Genomic DNA, 20,155 nt, shown 5'->3' on the forward strand with positions numbered 1-20,155 from the left:
GAGCGGCGGGGCCGTCCTGGTGGGCGTGACCGGAAGTGGGAGGAAGGCTCGGGGGCGGGGCCGAGCGGCGCTGCCCTCTACCCCCAAGGGGGGAAACCATCGAGAGGGAGGGCCAGAGAGTCATGCCGGTAAGGCGATGGGGGGACGGGTTACCCCAAGCCTCGCAGCCGGAGGCGGAGCTGGGTGTGGAGGGGGTGCGGGAGCCCCGGGCCCGGGCGGGAGGGCTTGGTCCGTGGCTCCGCGCACAGGTATTTGGAATTCTGGATCCCACTCGGAACCTGCGCGGAGGTCACTGCTGTCAGCGCTGCGCCCGCGTGCCGGGCAGAGGGGAAGGGGCGGGAGAGACCGACCAGAAGGAACCATCGGGCTTCCTGCCCCTCGGGAGCTTACAGTCTAGAACAGATCCTTACGGTGGAGAATTGTCAAAAATCTCTATGGACGAAGTAGCACGTGGGCGGGACTTCCATGGGAGAGAACGCATTTGAATGGGCTTAGGAGCGGAGAGAACTGCTGAGCCGGGAGGCGGTAGCTTTAAGAGCTAATCCAGGAAAGGTAGGTGGAGGGCTCTGAGTACCAGGCCGGGGAGTTTTTACCTAATTCAGGGATCTGTTGAGAGGTGTTGGGAGTAGGGCAGGCCGATCTTTATGAAGAAAGAAATGGACCCGTGTACCAGTTTGGTGAGCAGAGATGGAGACCTCCCTACTCAGATAGCATTTCAAGAACTAAAATTCTTTAATATCTCAGGCGGGAGATGTTAAAGGGCTAAACAGGACATTGGGGATTGAACATGTAAAGGAGAGGCTATTTGAAGGACATTACTCATTGTGACAAGGCATGGTGACCATGACAGGTCAACGGGAGAGAATGGCTTCATCCCTGCTGACCCTTTCTATCTCAGCAAGTCCCAGGGGCCACACGAATTCTGTCCATTATCCTGTTGAAGGCAGTTACGTTGTTCTCTCAGGGTTCCCCAGACACAGTCCTTTGGCAGGGAACTGAAGTGTGAACAGGAAAATGAAGGGCAGATGGGATAAGGGGCCTGGAGCCTCAGCCCTTGCATTCCAGCACCACCAACTCCAAAGGGGAGGACACTGAAGTGCCCAGTGACTGACCTGCTTTTCCCGTTCCCAGCTTCTGCAGGAGGGAGAGGTGGAGGAGTCCAGTTGCTTAACTAACCTTGTGTTTTCCCCCATTCCCGCTGCGCCCCATCCCCAGGTTTTGAAGTTGCCTCAGGACCTGTGAGGTTCCGTATTTCCTTTTCAAGATGCCCCTTTCAGACTTTGTTCTGACCCTGAAGGACAATCCCTACTTTGGGGCTGGATTTGGGCTGGTGGGTGTGGGCACGGCCCTGGCCCTGGCCCGGAAGGGTGCCCAGCTGGGCCTGGTGGCATTCCGGCGCCATTACATGATCACACTGGAAGTCCCGGCTCGAGACAGGAGCTATGCCTGGCTGCTTAGCTGGCTCACCCGCTACAGCACCCGGACGCAGCACCTCAGTGTCGAGACCTCGTACCTTCAGCACGAGAGTGGCCGCATCTCTACTAAGTTTGAATTTATCCCCAGCCCTGGAAATCACTTTATCTGGTAAGGCTGGGAGCCAGGGACCGCTCTGAGAGTCGCAAAGGAGAATGAGGGGAGCTGGGTGTGAACATTCGTTCACCCATTTTGACCGTGCTTTCTTATTCAGGTATCAGGGGAAATGGATCCGAGTGGAACGAAGCCGAGAGATGCAGATGATAGACCTGCAGACGGGCACTCCTTGGGAATCCGTCACCTTCACAGCCCTGGGCACTGACCGCAAGGTTTTCTTCAACATCTTGGAGGAAGGTGTGGGAGGACACAGGCAGGCTCTGTGGGGGAGTTGCAGGGTTGGGAGCTTTCGCCATCAGAGGAAGGGAAGCTTGGGGGTCTGAGCCCATGGGTTCAGGGGGCTGGGGTAAGCGGTTTTGGCATAGCTCTGCCTTAGTTGCACAGCAGAGAGTAATACTGGCTTTGTCTCATCTCTTCCTCCTAGCTCGGGCACTGGCCTTGGAACAGGAAGAAGGGAAAACAGTGATGCACACAGCCGTGGGCTCTGAATGGCGCCCCTTTGGCTATCCACGCCGGCGGCGGCCACTGAACTCTGTGGTTCTAGAACAGGGTCTGGCTGACCGAATTCTCAAGGACATACGGGAATTTATCGATAACCCCAAGTGGTACATTGACAGAGGTAAGCAGCAGCTGGGGGCCTGGCCAGGCTGTTTTTGATGTGATGGTAGAGCAGGAGGAACCGGTTAGTCTCTGTGGCCAGATGGGGTGGGTACAGCACTAGCCCAGTCCCGAGAGAGGAAGGGGAAAAGAGAGTTGCCGATGGGGATGATTTCTTCTCATACTCAGGTCTTAGGGCCTCCAGGGAACGGGGTGAGGAATGAATGCAGATATCTGGGGCAGAGTACATGATTGGCTGGAAGTCTTAATGATCCTGGCTGTCTTCCCAGGCATTCCCTACAGACGTGGCTACCTGCTTTACGGGCCCCCTGGCTGTGGAAAGAGCAGTTTTATGTGAGTAGTGTCGTTTCTCTTAACCCTCAGTCTGGAGAAAAACTGGTTGATGGGATTGGAAAGGGAAATAAATGTGGAGAACAGGAACCAGGATAAAAATAACACATGTGGAACATTAGGGTGGGGCGGCGGAAGGGTTAGGCCTGACACATCTAGTGTAGTGAGGGACGAGCAGTTGGGCCCAAGGACGAATTCCCAGATTGCCAACCACCTGTCCTCCATCCTCCATAGCACAGCCTTGGCTGGGGAGCTGGAGCACAGCATCTGCCTGCTGAGCCTCACCGATTCCAGCCTCTCCGATGACCGGCTCAACCACCTGCTGAGCGCGGCCCCACAGCAGAGCCTGGTGCTCCTGGAGGACGTGGATGCTGCTTTTCTCAGCAGAGACCTGGCTGTGGAGAGTAAGTGAAGGGATTGAGGAAAGGGGGCTTTCTAAATGAGGAAAAGTAGAAGGAAGAAACCCGGAAAGCTGATGGAGGATGGCTGGATTAGCAATAAGAGCCGAGAAGAGGCTCAGATGAATAGGCAATGTGGCGGGGATAGGAAGCGCCAATTTTAACACATTGCAGACGGATCATGAGAATTCTCGTGTTCTCTCTTCTAAGGCTTAGAGCGTCGGCCTGTGGACTCAAGGGTCCCAGGTTCAATTCCGATCAAGGGTATGTACCTTGGTTGCGGCACATCCCCAGTAGGGGGTGTGCAGGAGGCAGCTGATCGATGTCTCTCTCATTGATGTTTCTCAACTATACTTCTCTATAAAAAAAAAAAAAATCAATAAAATATATTTTTTTAAAAAGATATTAGCTTGTAAGAACACGTAATAAATAACTTCAAAATGTAGTGGGTATTTAAGGAATGCCTTTAACATTTATGTGAAATGTTCTTTGTACTGGTTCAATAGAAACTTACCTGGCCACTGGGTAAAGCTAGCAATAAAACTACTGGTCCGCAATGTGTTGAGTAGGACCATGACTAACCAGCTATGCTTCTTCATCTCTCCCTTCCTCTAGACCCAGTCAAGTACCAAGGTCTAGGTCGTCTCACCTTCAGTGGACTGCTCAATGCCTTGGACGGTGTGGCTTCCACTGAGGCCCGCATTGTGTTCATGACTACCAACCATGTTGAAAGGTAGGAAGGAGTGAGAGACACTGAGGCTAGACTTCACCAGCTCTGTACCTTGGGCGAATCAGAAAGTTCAGAGGGAACCATCATTTTGGGGGTACCAGTGGCAATGCTATCCGTGACTCTGCTGCCTTTTTCTTAGACTGGACCCTGCCCTGATCCGCCCGGGGCGAGTAGACATGAAGGAGTACGTGGGCTACTGCTCAAACTGGCAGCTGACCCAGATGTTCCAGAGGTTCTATCCCGGGCAAGCACCTGCTTTGGCGGAGGTCTTTGCAGAACGTGTCCTTAAAACTACAACGCAGATTAGTCCTGCGCAGGTGCAGGGCTACTTCATGCTGTATAAAAACGACCCTGCAGGGGCAATGCAGAATGTCGAGTTCCTGAGGTGACAACTGGGTCCTGCTCAGCTATCCTAGGGGATCAATAAACACCTGCCTACTACTCTGGTCTCTGACGTCCCTGTATTGGTGCTTGAGTAAAAAGCAGGGGAGCCATCAAGCATCCAGCTATACAAGTGTTAGCAACACAGCTTCGGCCCAAGGGGGAAGACACGATACTAATAAACAGAAAAGTCAGCCCCCCACCTAAAAGCATGTATATATGGTGTCCCCCATCGATGCATACACACACTTTGAATAATTATAAAGGCACTGTTTATTAAAATACATTTCATTATAAAAATTGAGTTATCAGTGTGTTTGCTTTTTTTGAGGGTCACCATATACATAAATAAAATGTGGGTATACACACAGGGCAGGGTGCTTCCTGCAGATGGCTTAAATTTTGGCATCCACTAGTTTTCCCTGAAACCCACTAGCCCAGGCCCTTCTGACCCAGGCCTGATCTCAGGGATACAGATCTCGGGGCAAAGTGGAGGCTGCTCGGCACACTCCCGCCTTGCTAGGAATGTAGGAAGACGGCCATACTTCACAGGCTTGGTGCTACTGAGCAAAGAAAGCCAAACAAGGCCAAATCTCTTTATTGCCCCCCATCCTGCCCCATTTCCCTGCCCCACCACAGTACTGCTAGGAACCATCCTCTGATTCCAGGCTCACGGGCTCCCTCCGAGTACCAGGTGAGTAGGTTCCCCGACCCCGAGGCAGGCGGGGGTGGGAAGAACCTGGTGTCCGACTCTTGGAACGCTCCCAGCGAGCACAGTCCCGAGTCCTGCGGGGCGGGGGACCCTGGCAGCTGCCAGGCCCATTCTCTGGGGAAGGACCTCCAACCCCTCGGTTACGGGGTTCTTCTGGCTTTACATCCATGGGCTCCTTGGGGGGCCCCTGAGGAAGTGGCAGTTCTTGGGTGTCTTTGGTACCTTTGTGGGCATTGTATTCTCCCTTTAGGTGCCTCCGTTCAGGCTGTCTCCCGGGGCCTCGGTTGGCCCGGGGGATATCCAGGACAGTTTTCTGCGTCTCGCTCAATCTTTGCTGATTTGGCCCAGTCCCTGGAATCTTCTCGCACATATACTGGGAAGCCGCAGGCAGAGGAGCTGACTGGGTAGGTTGGGCAGTGGATGAAGGAGACAGTTCTGTGGCAAGGGCACTGAGCGGTTGGGATCCTCTGGAGGCGTCTACAGCTGACTCAGGTTCCAAATGGGCAGGTGGCTAGAAAAAAGTGAGCAGAGGCAGTGAAGGAGACTCAACTTCTCAAAGCAGGGAACTACAGGCCTCTGCCCGCTGACTGAAGTGGCCACCATCAGCCCGTAACCCCCCTCGGTGGAACAAAGCTCACCCCAGGGCCATGGCAGAGGGTGTTCATAGGAAACTCCGTGTCACTAGGGGGATGGGAAACTGTTCCTCACCTGCTGCAGGCTGATGAAATACCGGTTACGTTCAGCCTCTAGGTCGATGATGCCCCCCCTCTCCTGCTGCCTCTGGTAGAGCCGCCTTAGCTCTTCTTGTTGGCGCAGGCTTTCCGCATTGGGCTTGTACAGCTCCTGGTGGGACGGAGGGAAAAGTAAACACAAGGTAGCCCTGAGCCCTGCTCTCCCAGGACTGCCTCAGGAACTCTGGGCACAGCTCTTGGCTTTTATCCCTCAGATTTGGGCTCCCAGTGGGGCTGTGGCTTGGTAGAGGTCTCAGATTGAGCCCATTCTAGGCAAACAAGATGCCGTTCCTCCCCCCTTGGAGAATACCATGAGGAAGGCAGTTCCTTACCATGGGCTGTTGGGGTTCAGGGGCTGCTTTTAGTGAGGCAAGATCATACACGAGGGGCTCTCTGCACACTGGACACTGCACACCAACAGCCTTCTAAAAAGAGGAGAAAACCACACCTGTTTCACAGCCCAGGGCGATTCCAGCTGCCCAGCCACTCAGCCAGCCTAATCTGCCGAGGGCTGGGCAGAAGGCACAGGCATGCCTGTTTCCAAACGGAAGTGAGTGTTCATTCATGGCCATAAGAAGGTTAACAGCCCTGGACTGGACGGGGGACGGGGGACGGGGCTGTTGTCAGCGGTGTCAAACGTGAGCAGGGTCTGGCGGGCTCACCTGTTTGGCTGTGGCATGCTGCCGTTCCTGCTCCTGCGCATCCTGTCCCTGAGCCCGCAGCTCCTGCTCCATGTGCTGGATGTACCGGGCGAGGCAGTGGCAGTGGAAGTAGTGGTAACACGGTGTCTTCGTGAAGGCCTCGTTCTCCTGGAGGGAGTATGGACACAGGGCGCTGCATCCGAGCTCTCTCACGAGCCCTCCACTGCCTGCCCTAAGCAGACCCCAGGTCACAGAGAGACCCACCTGGAAGCCATAGAGGCAGATGACGCACTGGCCGTGTGGGATATTGTTATCTGTGAGGATTTCCTTCCCTTTCTGAGAGGAGAGAGGACACTGTTCAAACAGGGGGGGCGGCAGCAAGAACGGAGTAAAACCGTCACTACTCCCAGGAGGAACTGGTCTCCCACCACACCGGTCTGTTACCTCGTGTGCACACATTTCTGTCTCAGTGATGCTCCCTCTGCTGGGAATCAATCCTGCTCTACGTCCCTGACCCTCAGCCAAACTGCCAGTCAAAATCCAATCTGCCCTCCCACTCAGTCACCTTTCACAGCTCTTGAGGATGAAAATGATGTATCTTAGAGGAAAAACGTGTTCAATGAAAACACACCTTCTAGGCAGCCTTTCGTGGTTAGCCCCCTTTGAAATCACTGCCCCAGCGAGTTTGTTCTGGAATAGGCTTTCAGAAATAAAACCAAGGCATGGACAAGCCAAAGGGCCAGAGAACTCAAAGGCATCAAGATGAGCTATCAAATATGCATTTGCACAGTTGTTTCAATACTCAATACTTTGGAATTCCACAGAGTCCAACTTTGCTCTGTGGAGGCCCGACTCAGGAGTGCTACACTGGCCCATGCACTCTCTCTCTGACACCACCCACCCACCTGTATTCTTTCCTGAACATCTCTCTAAAGAACTCAAAGTAGGGGAAAACGAGACTGTACTTAATTGTGTGTTTTTAAATTTCAAACGGCTATAGTGACCTTTGTACGTTAACTTGTAGTTTTAGGTGGTGCTTCGTGTGGGTTTCCTTTACTAGGACAGAAACTCTGTAAAGATCCATGACTTTCTAATGAGCTCTAATGGCACACCAGCCTTCAAATGTTCATTATGGCAGAGACCCTCCAGGTGGGATCCATCTCTTGCTACTTTCAGTTGCCAGTGCCAAGAAAACAAGAAATGCACTGAAACTAAAGCAAGACTAATGCAAGTTAAAGAAGAAATGTAATTTTCTATCAAGATGCTGGAATAGGCAACTTGGGAGAGCTATAGGACTGTCCTGTTGGGAGCTTTTTTTTTTTTTAAACAGAAGAGAGTCTTGTCTTTCTGAGTTTAGACCTTACCAGAACAAGGACTGATTGGATGAACACAGACATACTCATGATTCCCGGCCAAGGCTCCCCTTGAAAGGAAGGACCTCTCTCCAGGCTAGAGGACCTCTTACCTCGATGAGCTCATAGAGCATGGCAGTCCCCAGCCCAGCCTTGGCCACGTGGCCCAGGGCCTGTGCAATCCTGGAGGAAGAAAGCAAACCAAACGTTAGGCCTGCTTCCTTCCCTCCCCAGACTGAGCTGCATCCTGAGTTTTCCTGCTCTGACAGCCTGCTTACTTGTGGATCTGTTCATCTGAGAGTCCTCGGGGGTGACGAATAGAGATCTGTGGCACCTCATTGGGATACTAGTAGGAGAAAACCACAAATTACTGCTAACGCACCCCACCCTAGACCTGTCCTCTTCCCCCCTTTGCTGCAGTAAGGTAGGGACCTCACCTGGGCTGGGACCTGAAGCACCAGAGTGAAGCAGACGTACTGTGAGTCCTGGTCTTCTGCCGTGGCAGGGTGCAGGGTGATGCAGACCTCCCATGGCGAAGCCCTGCAGGGGGATGAAGTGGAGACCTGGGATGTGACCGGGCAGGGGCTGGAGGGTTGGGGTGAGATAGTAAAGCGGGCAGAGGAAGTAAGCAACAGGCTCCCTCTTTTTTGGTGGTGGTGGTGGTGGGGGAATGAAAGGAACAGTCTTTATCTACACGAGAGAAACATTTTTGAATCAAGGCTCACAGATTCTGCATGGAAACGTCTCATTTCTAAGGGGACTCATGTCTACCTCTGTAAGAATACGCACCTGCCATTTCCTTTAATCACTTGTAGTTCATCCAGATAGATAGATTCTAACACCTCGATTTCTGAGGGAAGGACCCTAGAGAGACAGAGTTTTAGAGATCATTTCTGCCAACAGATGAGGAAACAGATTCTCAGGAAGGTGAAATTACTAGCCCAAATCTCAAGGCTTAACAGGCAGCACTCAGATGAGAACCTGGTTTCCTGACTCCCTATTCAAGTTTTGTTGATTGTTCCTTAGTGGCCATCTCTCTGACCCAAAAATATGATGTCCATTGATTAACATCAAGGTTACCAATACCACTCTTGGCTTTCTCTACACTATTTATTGTTCATGTGGATCACAGTATTTACATACGCTGCCAACATTAATTACCCTCAACCTTCTCAAAGGAGATACCATCTGAACAGAGTAAGGTGATATAAAAGCTATGTTGCTGTGTTGTAGTGGAAGAGCCATCAGCCTGAGTCAATAGGTACCAAACACATAGTACCCATGTGCTCTGAGTACTTATCTCTGTAAGCCTGAGTCACCCTGTCTAACATATATCAATACCACCACCTACTCTCCAGGGTTATTGTAAGGATGAAAGGGCTTTGTTTCTGTAAGGTATCTAGTGGCATCTTGGCCATAGTACCTAGCCTATATTTGTATATAACTTTTTCCCTTAAAAGGAAAGAAGGATATAGTTAGTATTCAGTGTATTTATGACCCTGTTGTATCAACATGTCCAGGTCGGGATCCAGTGGTCCTGATGTAAATCAGAGGACACACATTTTAAATCGCAGAAAAAAACAGCAGTCACAATGACCTTGGAGGTGACACTGATAATACATGAAAAAATGCATAAATAGTTTGCTTTCTTACAGGTATATTGTTCCCTCTTTAGCAAGAGCAACACTGCTCTTAGCATGACTTTTTATTAGTGGTTCTCAAAACTAACTCTCTCTCTCTCTCTTTAATCCTCATTTCCATTGCTTTTTCAGAGAGTGAAAGGAGAGAAACATTAATGTGAGAGAGACACACCGACTAGTTGCCTCCTGCTTGGACCTCCACTGGGTGTGGGGAGCAAACCCACAACCCAAGTTCATGCCCTTGACCAGGAATTAAACCCTAGACCCTTCCATGCTAGGCCCAATGCTCTAACCACTGAGACACATCAGCCAGGGCTCAAAACTTTTCTTTTCTTTTTTTTTAATCTCACGGCATTATAGGCTAGCTGTGCAACCACTGCTGCTCCCTCCACGGATCCAAGTGTCTCCTCAGAAGATGTCTCCTCAGAAGATGTCTCCTCTGAACAGGCTGAAAACCACGAGTCTAGATGATTTCACTAAAGCTTTCTGAGTCAACAAAACACTGAGGTGTGGCCTCCATCAAAAGGCCCCTCAGTAGCCTGTTTCACTCGGTCCAGCCGCCACCGGAGCCTCGATAGGAAGAATGGGGTGGGACGGCGGAAAAGTTGTGACCAGAACAAAGCGGGGAGGGTCACTGTAGACCACCCTGGCCCTAAGGATATAGGAGTTGGAAACAGACAGCCTGTATTCCTGGTCAGAACTACGGCCCTTCTGGCAAACCGTTTCACCCGCCGGCTGACTGAGTCCCCTCAGCCGCCCAGCCGCGGCCCGGTCCCCGCGGCCTTTCTGTGCGGCGGGCGCCACACCCCCTCCCACCGGAGGGCACTGACGGGACACAGGCTGCTCGGCCCGCACAGCCAATAAAGCGAGGAGGAGCCCTTTGGTCCTCCCCAAACCCCGTCCTCCCGGGCCCTGGCCTCTCAGGACTGCCCGAGGGGAGGGCTGAGAGCTTTGTCCGGTGTTAGCTTCACTCAGACCGCAGTCCTCGGTCTGTCAGGGGGAGGGCGAGGGCAGCCTCGGCAGCCACGGGGGGCGGGAGCCGGCGGACACGGGCCCCGGGAGGTTAGAGACGCGGGGCGACGCGATGAGCAGGCAGCCCGGGGCCCTGAGCAAACCCACGTCCCGGGGAGACGAGGGGACGGGATGAGGCCGGAGGAGAGGGCTGAGCCAGAGGGCGCGCTCGCCCGGGCCTGGCTGGCGCGCGTCCCGCCGTCTGTCGCTTAGATCAGCGCCCTCCACCCACCCCCCCACCCACCCACCCCAGCCCAGAGCTCTCACAGAAAGATGTCGGCGTCTCGCCACCCCTCGCGCCGCCCCACACGCCCGCCATACGGACCGCCCGCGGCGCCGCCAGTCCCCTGGACCGGCTCCAGGCGGCCCGCCAAAGCCCCTGCCCCAAAGTTACCAGTCCTCCTCCCCTGCAGCTGCCGACGAAGACGCCGCCATGTCTCCTCCGGCCCGCAGCCGGAACCGGAAATACTCCCGGGTTACTCGGAGGCAGAAAGTTGAGGGAATGGCGGCTGCGTGGCTGAGCGGCGGTTGCTAGGCGACCGCGGACTCTGGGTCCTGATGGGGTCCTGAGAGCCCAGAGGCGGCTCGGAAGTGCCCTGAAAAGAGCCCACGGACGGCCCACCCCCTTCCCCACACCTCCGAACGCCTGTGCCCTGTGGGCTCTGCCTGGATGTAGCGAGCACGGCTGGTGACGACAGGCGTCTTTCAGGAGGCCGGCGGCGGGGGCCCGGAGGGATTTTAAGTCAGGCAGAGTCCGCGGGCAGCCCGGGGGCGGGGCCGGAGCGGGGCCTCGGCCTGGGGGGCGGGCAGCTCGGGGCGGGGGCGAGGCGGAGCTGGGGCTGCGGACCTGCAGGGGGCGTGGGCGCGGGCGCCGCCGGCGGGTCGCTGAGGAGGTCGGCGGCGGCCACAGCTTGGGGGCGGCTGCCAGGGGTGGGGTTGGTGCGGGGGCTGCGTGAAGGGGGGAAGGAGACGGGCCATGGGGGGCGCGAGGGGGGGTTGGGGACCTGAGGAGGCTGAAAAGGAGGGAGAACTACAAGAGGCTATTTGCTCGAAGCTTTTTTTTTTTTAAACATATATTTTTATAATATCTTTTATTGAGTTTTTACAGAGAGGAAGAGAGAGGGATAGAAAGCTAGAAACATCGATGAGAGAGAATCATCGATCAGCTGCCTCCTGCACACCCCCTACCGGGGATGTGCCCGTAACCAAGGTACATGCACCTGACTGGAATCGAACTCAGCACTTTTCAGTCCATAGGCCGAGGCTCTATCCACTGAGCAAAACCGGTTTAGGCTGCTCTAAGCTTTTATCTTCTTTCCATTCGCTCCGCTCTCTGGGTCTGGGGCCTGGGTTATGATGAAAAAGAGGAAAAAGCACGGTGGCTAACGTGAACCTTCCTTCCGTGTGCCCGCCAGGCTTCCCAGATGTGTGGAACCGTGTGGAGCTGGAGCTCTTCACCGCCATCCCTGCTTCCTCCGGAGGAAGCCCGGGGCCTCTGTCATGGAGAAGTACCACGTGCTGGAGATGATCGGAGAAGGCTCTTTCGGGAGGGTGTACAAGGGCCGGAGGAAATACAGTGCTCAGGTGGTGAAAGAAGGGGGACCCCTCTTGGTTGGGATTCCACACCTCCAACTCCAGTGAAAAATGGGGCCAGAAGGGCAGCAAGCATTCATACCAACCTGTATTCCTAAGACACTGACTCCTTCCTACTTAGGGAGTGTGAGCTCTGAGATTGGATTACTTGGGTTCAAATCCTAACTCTTACCACTTTCTAGCCTTAGAACTGGACAAGTCACTTAACCTCTCTCTGTCCCAGTTTCCTCATCTACAGAGTGAAGATGGTATAGTATCTGATTGGTGGGGTTTGAGAAGTAAATGTAATGTTACATTGGATTACTTAGTACAGTGCCTGGCACCCCGTATACAACAAGTAAATAAGTATTATCACTGCTATTAATCCTTATCCTGTGCAGGAAGAAATAAACCACCTGAACTCTATTCTCCATTTTTTCCCTTCCATTTCCTCTAAATTCTTTAGAGTTTTTTACTTTGACCAGAACACCTGTCCCAGAATTCACCAAAGGGTTCTGTCTGTCAGAGACTCCTAGGTCCGTGGTCAGCAAACTACGGCTGGCGAGCCACATGTGGCTCTTTGGCCCCTTGACCAAAACACCATGGCCTGGGCGAGTCTATTTTGAAGAAGTGGCCTTAGAAGAAGTTTAAGTTTAGAAAATGTGGCTCTCCAAAGAAATGTCAATCGTTGTCCTGTGGATATTTGGCTCTATTGACTAATGAGTTTGCCGACCACTGCACTAGGGCAAGGGGAAGGAAAGGCTGAGCAAGGACACAGTACCACGGGAGAGTGGGGTGGGAGACTAGCAGCTACAATGACAATTGGTCAATCCAAAGTCTCACTTCCGGAGTTCTCAGGCGGAAGTTTCAGTGGTGTGTTGAGGCCGTGACTCTTCCTCTCACCTCTGAACAGGTGGTGGCCCTGAAGTTCATTCCAAAACTGGGGCGCTCCGAGAAAGAGCTGAGGAATCTGCAGCGGGAGATTGAGATCATGCGGGGCCTGCGGCACCCCAACATTGTGCACATGCTCGACAGCTTTGAGACCGATAAAGAGGTGCGTGTTGGCTTGGGGTCCCCTTTCCCGATGAAGAAGGGCCGTGGGAACTTCCCAGCCTTCATGCACAATCCTGGAGCCACCCGTGCCTTTGCCTTTGCCTCTCAGGTGGTGGTGGTGACAGACTATGCCGAGGGGGAGCTCTTTCAGATTCTGGAAGACGATGGAAAACTTCCTGAAGACCAGGTATGTCTCCAGGCTCAAACGTCTCCCTGCCCCCGGCTGTCTTTAGTCAAGGACTGGCAGGGAAAGCTGAGGGCACTGAGAGTCTGCATTTTGAAAATTCCTGAGAAGCCGAAATCGGTTTGGCTCAGTGGATAGAGCGTCGGCCTGCGGACTGAAAAGTCCTAGGTTCGATTCCGGTCCAGGGCATGTACATTGGTTGCGGGCACATCCCCAGTAGGGGGTGTGCAGGAGGCAGCTGGTCGATGATTCTCTCTCATTGATGTTTCTAACTCTCTATCCCTCTCTCTTTCTCTCTGTAAAAAATCAATAAAAAGTATATTTTAAAAAAAATTCCTGAGAAAAATATTAGAGTCTGGATGTATAAAGAGGCCATGTGGTGTGGTATATCAACCGTGAAGCCAAAATCTTTGAATACAAAGGTTGGCTCTGCCACTTTCTAGCTGGATCCTCTTGGGTAAACTACTTGAACCTCTTTGTGCTCAGTTTCCTCTTTCTATTTAGTTAATTAATTTATTTATTTTAGGAGGAGAGAGGAGGGTATGGGGGGAGAGAAAGAGAGAGAGAGAGAAACATTGATGTGAGAGAGGAACATTGATTGGTTGCCTCCTGCTCGCACCCCAACTGGGAATATAGCTCCCAACATGGGTTAGTGCCTACAACCTTTCGGTGTGTGGAACAGTGTGTCAGCCAGCTGAGCCACACCAGCCAGGGCTGTGTCTTTTTAAAATGAAAATAATGATGTCTATCTCATAAAGCTACTGTGGGGATTAATGAGTTAATTCATGTAAAATGGTTGAAGAGTTCCTAAAACACAATAGTCAACGTAGTTAGCTCTTATTAGTGCTTTGTTATTGGGTGACATTGGGGAAGAAGGGCTAGTGTGGTGGTACCAGAGAGGGCAGGAAGGTATGAGGGTTGTGGTTCAGGCAAGATTCGCCATCGAGACATAGTGGTTGGCAGCGGGATGTGGTTGAACACATTTTCCAGCCACTTATTCCAGGCGCTTTCCTGTGTTCTAGCAAGTAGGCCCTCCTCGGGGCTTCTTGTCGCAGCATTGTATTTTCTTATGAGCACTCATCATCACTGGTAATTCATCGTCTTATTCCTTTTGTATGTCTTATTTCTTGGATTACTTCTTTTGAAAAAGGGATTTGTCTTAATAACAACTAATGCATATCAAATGCTTACTAAATGCCAGGCACCATTCTGAGCATTATATCACTTTACCTGCTTTAACTCATTTAATCCTCATAATAATTTTGTGAGGTAGAGGGTTTGATTATTGTCATCTTATAGATGAAAAATCTGAGAGGCACAAGATAATTTGTCTATGGTCATGCAGTTAGTGAGACTCAATAAATGTTCTTTGAATGGTGAATGAACAAATCAAAGAATGAATGAATAGGGGAGCAAGAACTATAGAAGATATTGTGTGAAGCTCAAAGATTGGGGAGAGATGATCACATCGGCTGTAGTGTTAGGGAGGAGTCTTTGGGCTCCTGATCAGGCTTCTTCCTCTGACCTCTTCTTTCTTCCTCCCACTTGGCTGATCCCTAGGTCCAAGCCATTGCGGCCCAGTTAGTGTCGGCCCTGTATTACCTGCATTCCCACCGCATCCTCCACCGAGACATGAAGCCTCAGAACATCCTCCTTGCCAAGGGCGGTGGCATCAAGCTCTGTGACTTTGGGTGAGGAGGCTGACCTTGCATCTCTGCTTCCAGTCCTGCGGGGAGTCCTAGACCATTCGCTTGGCTTACACGGGCCTCGTTTTAGAACCTGAGCTGCAGATAGGGACCTGCTGGGTCTTTTGGAGGGTGCTCTGTTTGGGTTTGGGATATCTCACACAATGAGAGGGAGTACCTACCAGGTCTAGTTTTATTGACTGTCTTCTCCCTTTACATTCCCATCCCATCGCCTGCAGATTTGCCCGGGCTATGAGCACCAATACAATGGTGCTAACGTCCATCAAAGGCACGCCCCTCTACATGTCCCCAGAACTGGTGGAGGAGCGGCCCTACGACCACACCGCAGACCTCTGGTCTGTGGGCTGCATCCTCTATGAGCTGGCTGTTGGCACCCCTCCCTTCTATACCACAAGCATCTTCCAACTGGTCAACCTCATCCTCAAGGACCCTGTGCGCTGGCCCCCAACCATTAGTCCTTGCTTCAAGGTAATGACTACAGAAAGGGAGATTGCTTTTGCATTAGAAACCTGTCTCCGCCTGCCTCTGTTCCCTTTTTAAAAATGCTTTTCCAGAGTTAGGAAGGACTCTGCAGGTACTGAATTAACGCAGGGGCTAGGCCACGCTGTCTTGCTTTTGTACTGGAGGGGCTTGTTCTGGGAGGGTATGTCACACTTGGGAATAGCAGCCTCTGCTTGGGCCAGGCTATCTTTTGTCATAACGGAAAGGTGGTTTTAAGAAACCAGAGATAGATACTGGTCCTTTTACATACCCTCATTCCACTTATTTTCTATCAGATGATATCTAGCTTTGCAAACCCAGGTTTCAGTCCTCTTCTTGAAAGAAGGAATCGTTAGTTATCCAAATGGCCAGAGCTGGGTGGCGCTAGTTTGGTGACTAGAGGATAATCAGAAAGGTGGTGCCTGCTCCTTGCAGCCAAGTCTCAGTAGACTGGAGGAAGGAGGTATGGAAGGAGGGAGGAAAAAGAGTGGGCCCTTTTTACTTCTTATCTAGAAGATTTGGACTTTCAGTGGAATTTAAATGCAGCTTTTTCCCAGCGTGAAATCTCATATAACATTCCTTAATTTTATCTAAGATGAAAAGGGACAGGTTTCCCCCAAAACTACTCAGTTTGGGGAGATCCAAGTAATTATCAAAGAGAATCTAGCCTGGCAAGCATGGCTCAGTGCTTGAGCAGCAGCCCATGAACCAGGAGGTCACAGTTCGATTCCCAGGCAGGGCACAGGCCCAGGTAGCAGGCTCGAACCCCGGTGGGAGGCATGTGTGAGGTAGCCAGTCCATGTTTCTCCCTCATCCATGTTTCTTTCTCTCTATCCCTCTCCCTACCTCTCTCTAAAATAAACAATGTGTATATATATATATATAAAGAGAATCTAAACAAAGGAAACGGAAGTGAGTAGTATACATGGGATATTTATTCTCCCTTGGGGCCAATAGGCAGTTACCTCCAGCCAGAGCCATGGACACTAATCACCTTGTTTTAGAACAGCGGTCATAATCTAGTCCTTTTTATTCCTGTTTTAGCCCAATGGAGGATTCCCCCAAGGAAACCTCATAATGATGTACCCTCTTTAGAAACAGTCTTTCTACCTCTCCATCATCTGAAGTCTTGCTGAAAGATGCCTGGTTTTGAGTGCTTCCAAACACATCTTATACAATTACTGTGTGTATGTGTGCACGTGCGTGCCCTATCAATAAGGTGACCAGACGTCCCGCTTCTGGCGGGACAGTCCCGATTTTTAACAATTTGTCCCGTGGGCGCATTTTAAAAAAGTCCCGATTCTTCAAAAATCGGGACTTTTTAAAAACGCCATGGGACGCAGGACAAATTGTTAAAAAGAGGGATGTCTGGCCACCTTACCTATCAACCATAGATACATCTGTTCCTAACAAACTGCAGTCAAAGGGAGGGCAAGGGAGCAGTTTGGGACTCTGTTGTATGTTTGCTTTCTGAAGATAATCATGCAGGTGACATCTCTGTCTGTCTTCAAGTTTTTCCCCTCACTTCTTCACAAAGCTGGTGACATTGAGATTTCTGTTTTCCTGGGGTTCTAGAATGCCCAAGGACAGGGATTGGGGTACCCTAGGAGACGAGGCCGTGAGTTCTATGATTTCATCCAGGGAAAGGAGGCCCAAGGATAGGGCTAACGAGGGTGTGATCAAGAGCAGCTGGTCTGCTCAAAGATTAGACTCTGGGGTCTTGGTTTGCAGGTTCTGATTAGCTAGAGGCAGCCTACATGGAAATAAAGGCTGATGGGAGACTTTTTCTTCACAGAACTTCCTGCAGGGACTGCTCACCAAAGACCCCCGGCAGCGCCTGTCCTGGCCAGACCTTCTACATCACCCCTTCATTGCTGGCCGTGTCACCAGTGAGTCATTAAGTTCCCTAGTGTTTTCCCCAATTTACCCACCTTCTGGATCCAAAATATATTCTTCACCCCACCACCTTGAACTTCCTTCCTAGCCTTTTGCCTAACCTTTGCCACCTCCCATGGAAATAAAACCCTCTTCCATCTTTGTCACTTTATCAAATGGTCTGGGGTCACTGAAATTGTCTCTGGCCAAGTGGACATGGCGGAGCTCTAGTATGATCATGACTTCCTCTTCTTCCCTCCCTGCAGTAATCACTGAACCAGCAGGCCCAGACTTGGGCACCCCATTAACCAGTCGTCTACCCCCAGAACTTCAGGTCCTCAAGGACCAACAAGCACATCAGCTGGCCCCCAAGGGCAATCGATCTCGCATCTTGCGTCAAGCCCGTAAGCTCATGGCTGAGGAGGCCAAGCAGAAGGTGTGTAGGAATATGTGGGGAGTGACCAGGCTAGTGACAGGGGTTGCTTGAGAAGGAGGGTGGCTTTCTAGGGTTGGGAAAGGGCGGATTTGTACTGGCAAATGGCACCCAGTGTCTCCCGCCCACTGCCCACAGAAACACCAGAATGCAGGACCTACCCTGGAGCAGGAAGACAGGACCACCAAGGTGGTTGCTGGCACGACCCCTCTGTCCCCTCAGGAACCGGGCTACTTGGCTGAGATCGTGGCCTCGGAAATGAAGAGCAGCTGGGCGGAGTGGGGGGCTGGAGAAGCGCCCCCTGCACCTCGGTGAGGAGGGTTAAGCCAGGATTTATAGGGACAGGGCCCTGGCAGTGCGAGTCCTGGGTCCTTAAATTCTAACTCCAGATACATGCCTGCTTTGTCAGGAAGCATAGGAACTTTCCTTTCTCTGTGGCTCAGTTGTACATTAACTGTAAGGGCAAGAATTATTTCAGTTCAAAAGAGAAGATTGAGTTGGGAGCAACAGGTGAAAACTGCCAATGTATAAGGAAGTGGGAGGGCAGTCAAGAATGTGTGTGTAATCAGTGGTCAGCTTTTCCTGTCCTGGCCATATTCTAGAAGGTCTCCTCTATTGAATCCTATGTGGCTTTTTCTTCATTCCTATCCTAGAGGCTTAGAGGGAGGGACAAGTTGATACACTCTAAGCCCCAGAGCTCTGTAATCCATTGTACTTCCGCTTCCTCTGACAGGGAAAACCGGATCACTGAGGATAGTGAACAAGCATTCCCAGAGCTGAGGCCTGAGCATTCCCAGGCTGGCCAGCAGAACGTTGGTGCAGTAGAACTAGAAAATGAGGTGAGCCTAGAGGCTCTTCTTGGCCTTGTCAGTGCCATGGGATGATGGGTCTGGGTGGTTGTTTTTCTAGAACAGTGATCCCCAGTGCTCCAAATTTGAGCTCCCCGTTTGTTAAAAACTGCTTTGTTATTATTAACTAAATAGATTTTAGTTGCCCAGTTATCTGAATATGTAATTATAAAAAATTGGAATACATAAGTAAAAATGTAAGTCCTTCTTAAGCCTCATCTAGGTCCCATAGTAATCTTCTGTTATCAGTTTCATCTGTCTCCTTACAAACTTTCTGTACATTTATATATATGCACATCTATATATATAAAAGCCTAAGCAACCCCTTAACAACTGGACGACCAGTTAGTTGTTTTGTCTCTTTAGACTCCTTTAATCTGGAACAGTTACTAGTCTTTTTTTTTTTTTTTTTTTTTTTTTTTTTTTGTCTTTCATGACTTGCAATTTTTAGGTACACAGGCCAATTATTTTACAGAATATTTCTCAAATTGATTAGATTCAAATTATGTATTGTTGGTAGGAAGACTGCATAAGTGATGCATCCTTAGTATAACGGTTTTCTTTTTCTGTTAAAAAAAATATATTTTTATAGATTTCAGAAAGGAAGGGAGAGATAGAAAGAAACATCAGTGATGAAAGAGAATCATTGATCAGCTGCCTCTTGCATGCTCCACACTGGGGATCAAGCCAGCAACCCGGGCATGTGCCCTGATTGGAAATCAAACCGTGACCTTCTGGTTCATAGGTCGATGCTCAACCATGTATAATAACTTCTTAATGTTTCCTAATATGGATGTGCCATTCTTTAGTATTCCCTTACTGACTGGCTGTATGACATTTTAAATTTCTTTAAAATTTTTTTGTGTATTATAAGTCATGCGACCATGGACATCTTTCTAGGTCAGTGATTCCCAAAGTGGTCTATATCGACCCCCAGGGGTCTATGACAACCTGCAAGGGGTCTACGTCAGCGAAAAAAAAATTTGGGGGTCCATGAAATGAAAATGGGGGTCCACAATAGTGGATCTCAACATACACTGATAGTACCTATTTACTTACATCATATTATCTTATAATATAAAAACATATAAATTATTTATAAAAGTACCTATGAAGTAAAAAATTTATTATATATGTTTATAAAATTGTGTAAGTTGTAGGATAAAAACCTGCACATAATGATATACCAATATCATCTTGTTACAAGCATACACGCACTAAACATTCTTGCCAATTTTTGTCTCAAAGCTTCGCGAACTTGCACCGACTTGTTCAATTCATCACTCTATAAATATGAATGTGAGAAAAATACGTTCATTCGTTTCCTGAATCTTGAATAGGAAAGTGCTGAGAAAATATTTAAAAAAATATAAACTGGTAGTTTATCATACAAATTATAGTGAATCAGTGTTATTTTGTTTGAGAATGCCGGAGAAAAGTAGGTACATTATTTTTTATTAAATTTTATGTTACGTATATTTTATATAACAGATACAAAATTTTATTTTGAGTAGTTTTTTTTTTTTTTTTTTTTTTTTTTTATGTTGCTAATATAGTCAGATAAAGTTTAATCAAAATTTAAGAAGAAACAGTAATACATGAACATGGTCATAAAATAAATAGTACAGAAGGGATTATAATGAAAATAAATATCCCTTTCCCCTCTTCTCTCCCAACCTCAGTAATTTCCCCCAGAGGTACCCACTTTTAATATTTTAACCCCTTCCCCTCATTTTCCTCAAAGAAGTGGAGTATAAACTGCTAGATATGGATGAAAGGCATTTAATTGTGATATAAACCAAGAGGGCCAGTAACTTAAGCTGAAGGCTGCTGATCTCTCCACATGGCAACAGCAGCTTCTCTGGTTTGT

The 20,155-nt window shown here is 50.0% G+C and overlaps 3 protein-coding genes across 8 annotated transcripts in view; 2 read left to right on the forward strand and 1 right to left on the reverse strand.

The window, feature by feature from the left end:
• Positions 1–35: 35 nt before the first annotated feature.
• BCS1L (BCS1 homolog, ubiquinol-cytochrome c reductase complex chaperone) lies at positions 36–4,107 on the forward strand. Of its 3 annotated transcripts, none has more exons than XM_084892404.1 (8): positions 36–128; positions 1,216–1,584; positions 1,688–1,827; positions 2,015–2,209; positions 2,478–2,541; positions 2,773–2,942; positions 3,552–3,669; positions 3,806–4,107. In XM_084892404.1, exons 2-8 carry the CDS (start codon positions 1,265–1,267, stop codon positions 4,053–4,055), a joined length of 1,257 nt encoding a protein of 418 aa, XP_084748530.1. In that variant the 5' UTR covers positions 36–128; positions 1,216–1,264; the 3' UTR covers positions 4,056–4,107. The 3 variants fall into 3 exon arrangements, with proteins under 3 accessions (XP_084748530.1, XP_084748532.1, XP_084748531.1); XM_084892406.1 differs by having other exon boundaries at positions 123–248; XM_084892405.1 differs by lacking the exon at positions 36–128 and adding an exon at positions 131–552.
• Positions 4,108–4,608: 501 nt separating this feature from the next.
• On the reverse strand, positions 4,609–10,666 carry RNF25 (ring finger protein 25). Its single transcript, XM_084892403.1, has 10 exons — positions 10,529–10,666; positions 8,273–8,347; positions 7,921–8,023; positions 7,762–7,829; positions 7,597–7,666; positions 6,396–6,467; positions 6,153–6,299; positions 5,823–5,915; positions 5,468–5,602; positions 4,609–5,270 (listed from the first exon to the last, which is right to left on the reverse strand). Exons 1-10 carry the CDS (start codon positions 10,567–10,569, stop codon positions 4,692–4,694), a joined length of 1,383 nt encoding a protein of 460 aa, XP_084748529.1. The 5' UTR covers positions 10,570–10,666; the 3' UTR covers positions 4,609–4,691.
• A 289-nt stretch (positions 10,667–10,955) lies between these two features.
• The window catches only part of STK36 (serine/threonine kinase 36), a 29,777-nt gene continuing 20,577 nt past the window's right edge, over positions 10,956–20,155 (forward strand). The window contains exons 1-10 of one of the 4 annotated variants that reach the window (XM_084892396.1): positions 10,956–11,027; positions 11,550–11,718; positions 12,620–12,760; positions 12,869–12,946; positions 14,504–14,634; positions 14,868–15,117; positions 16,925–17,018; positions 17,271–17,440; positions 17,660–17,748; positions 18,171–18,276. In XM_084892396.1, coding sequence (XP_084748522.1) covers positions 11,635–11,718; positions 12,620–12,760; positions 12,869–12,946; positions 14,504–14,634; positions 14,868–15,117; positions 16,925–17,018; positions 17,271–17,440; positions 17,660–17,748; positions 18,171–18,276 — 1,143 coding nt within the window. In that variant the 5' untranslated portion in view covers positions 10,956–11,027; positions 11,550–11,634. Of the gene's footprint in view, positions 11,070–11,549; positions 11,719–12,619; positions 12,761–12,868; positions 12,947–14,503; positions 14,635–14,867; positions 15,118–16,924; positions 17,019–17,270; positions 17,441–17,575; positions 17,749–18,170; positions 18,277–20,155 lie in introns of those variants that run through there. The other 3 variants (XM_084892395.1, XM_084892397.1, XR_014795748.1) reach the window with 3 other exon arrangements.

This window comes from Pipistrellus hanaki (genome assembly GCF_964339955.1).
Source record: "Pipistrellus hanaki genome assembly, chromosome: 8".
Taxonomy (NCBI): Eukaryota; Metazoa; Chordata; class Mammalia; order Chiroptera; family Vespertilionidae; genus Pipistrellus; species Pipistrellus hanaki.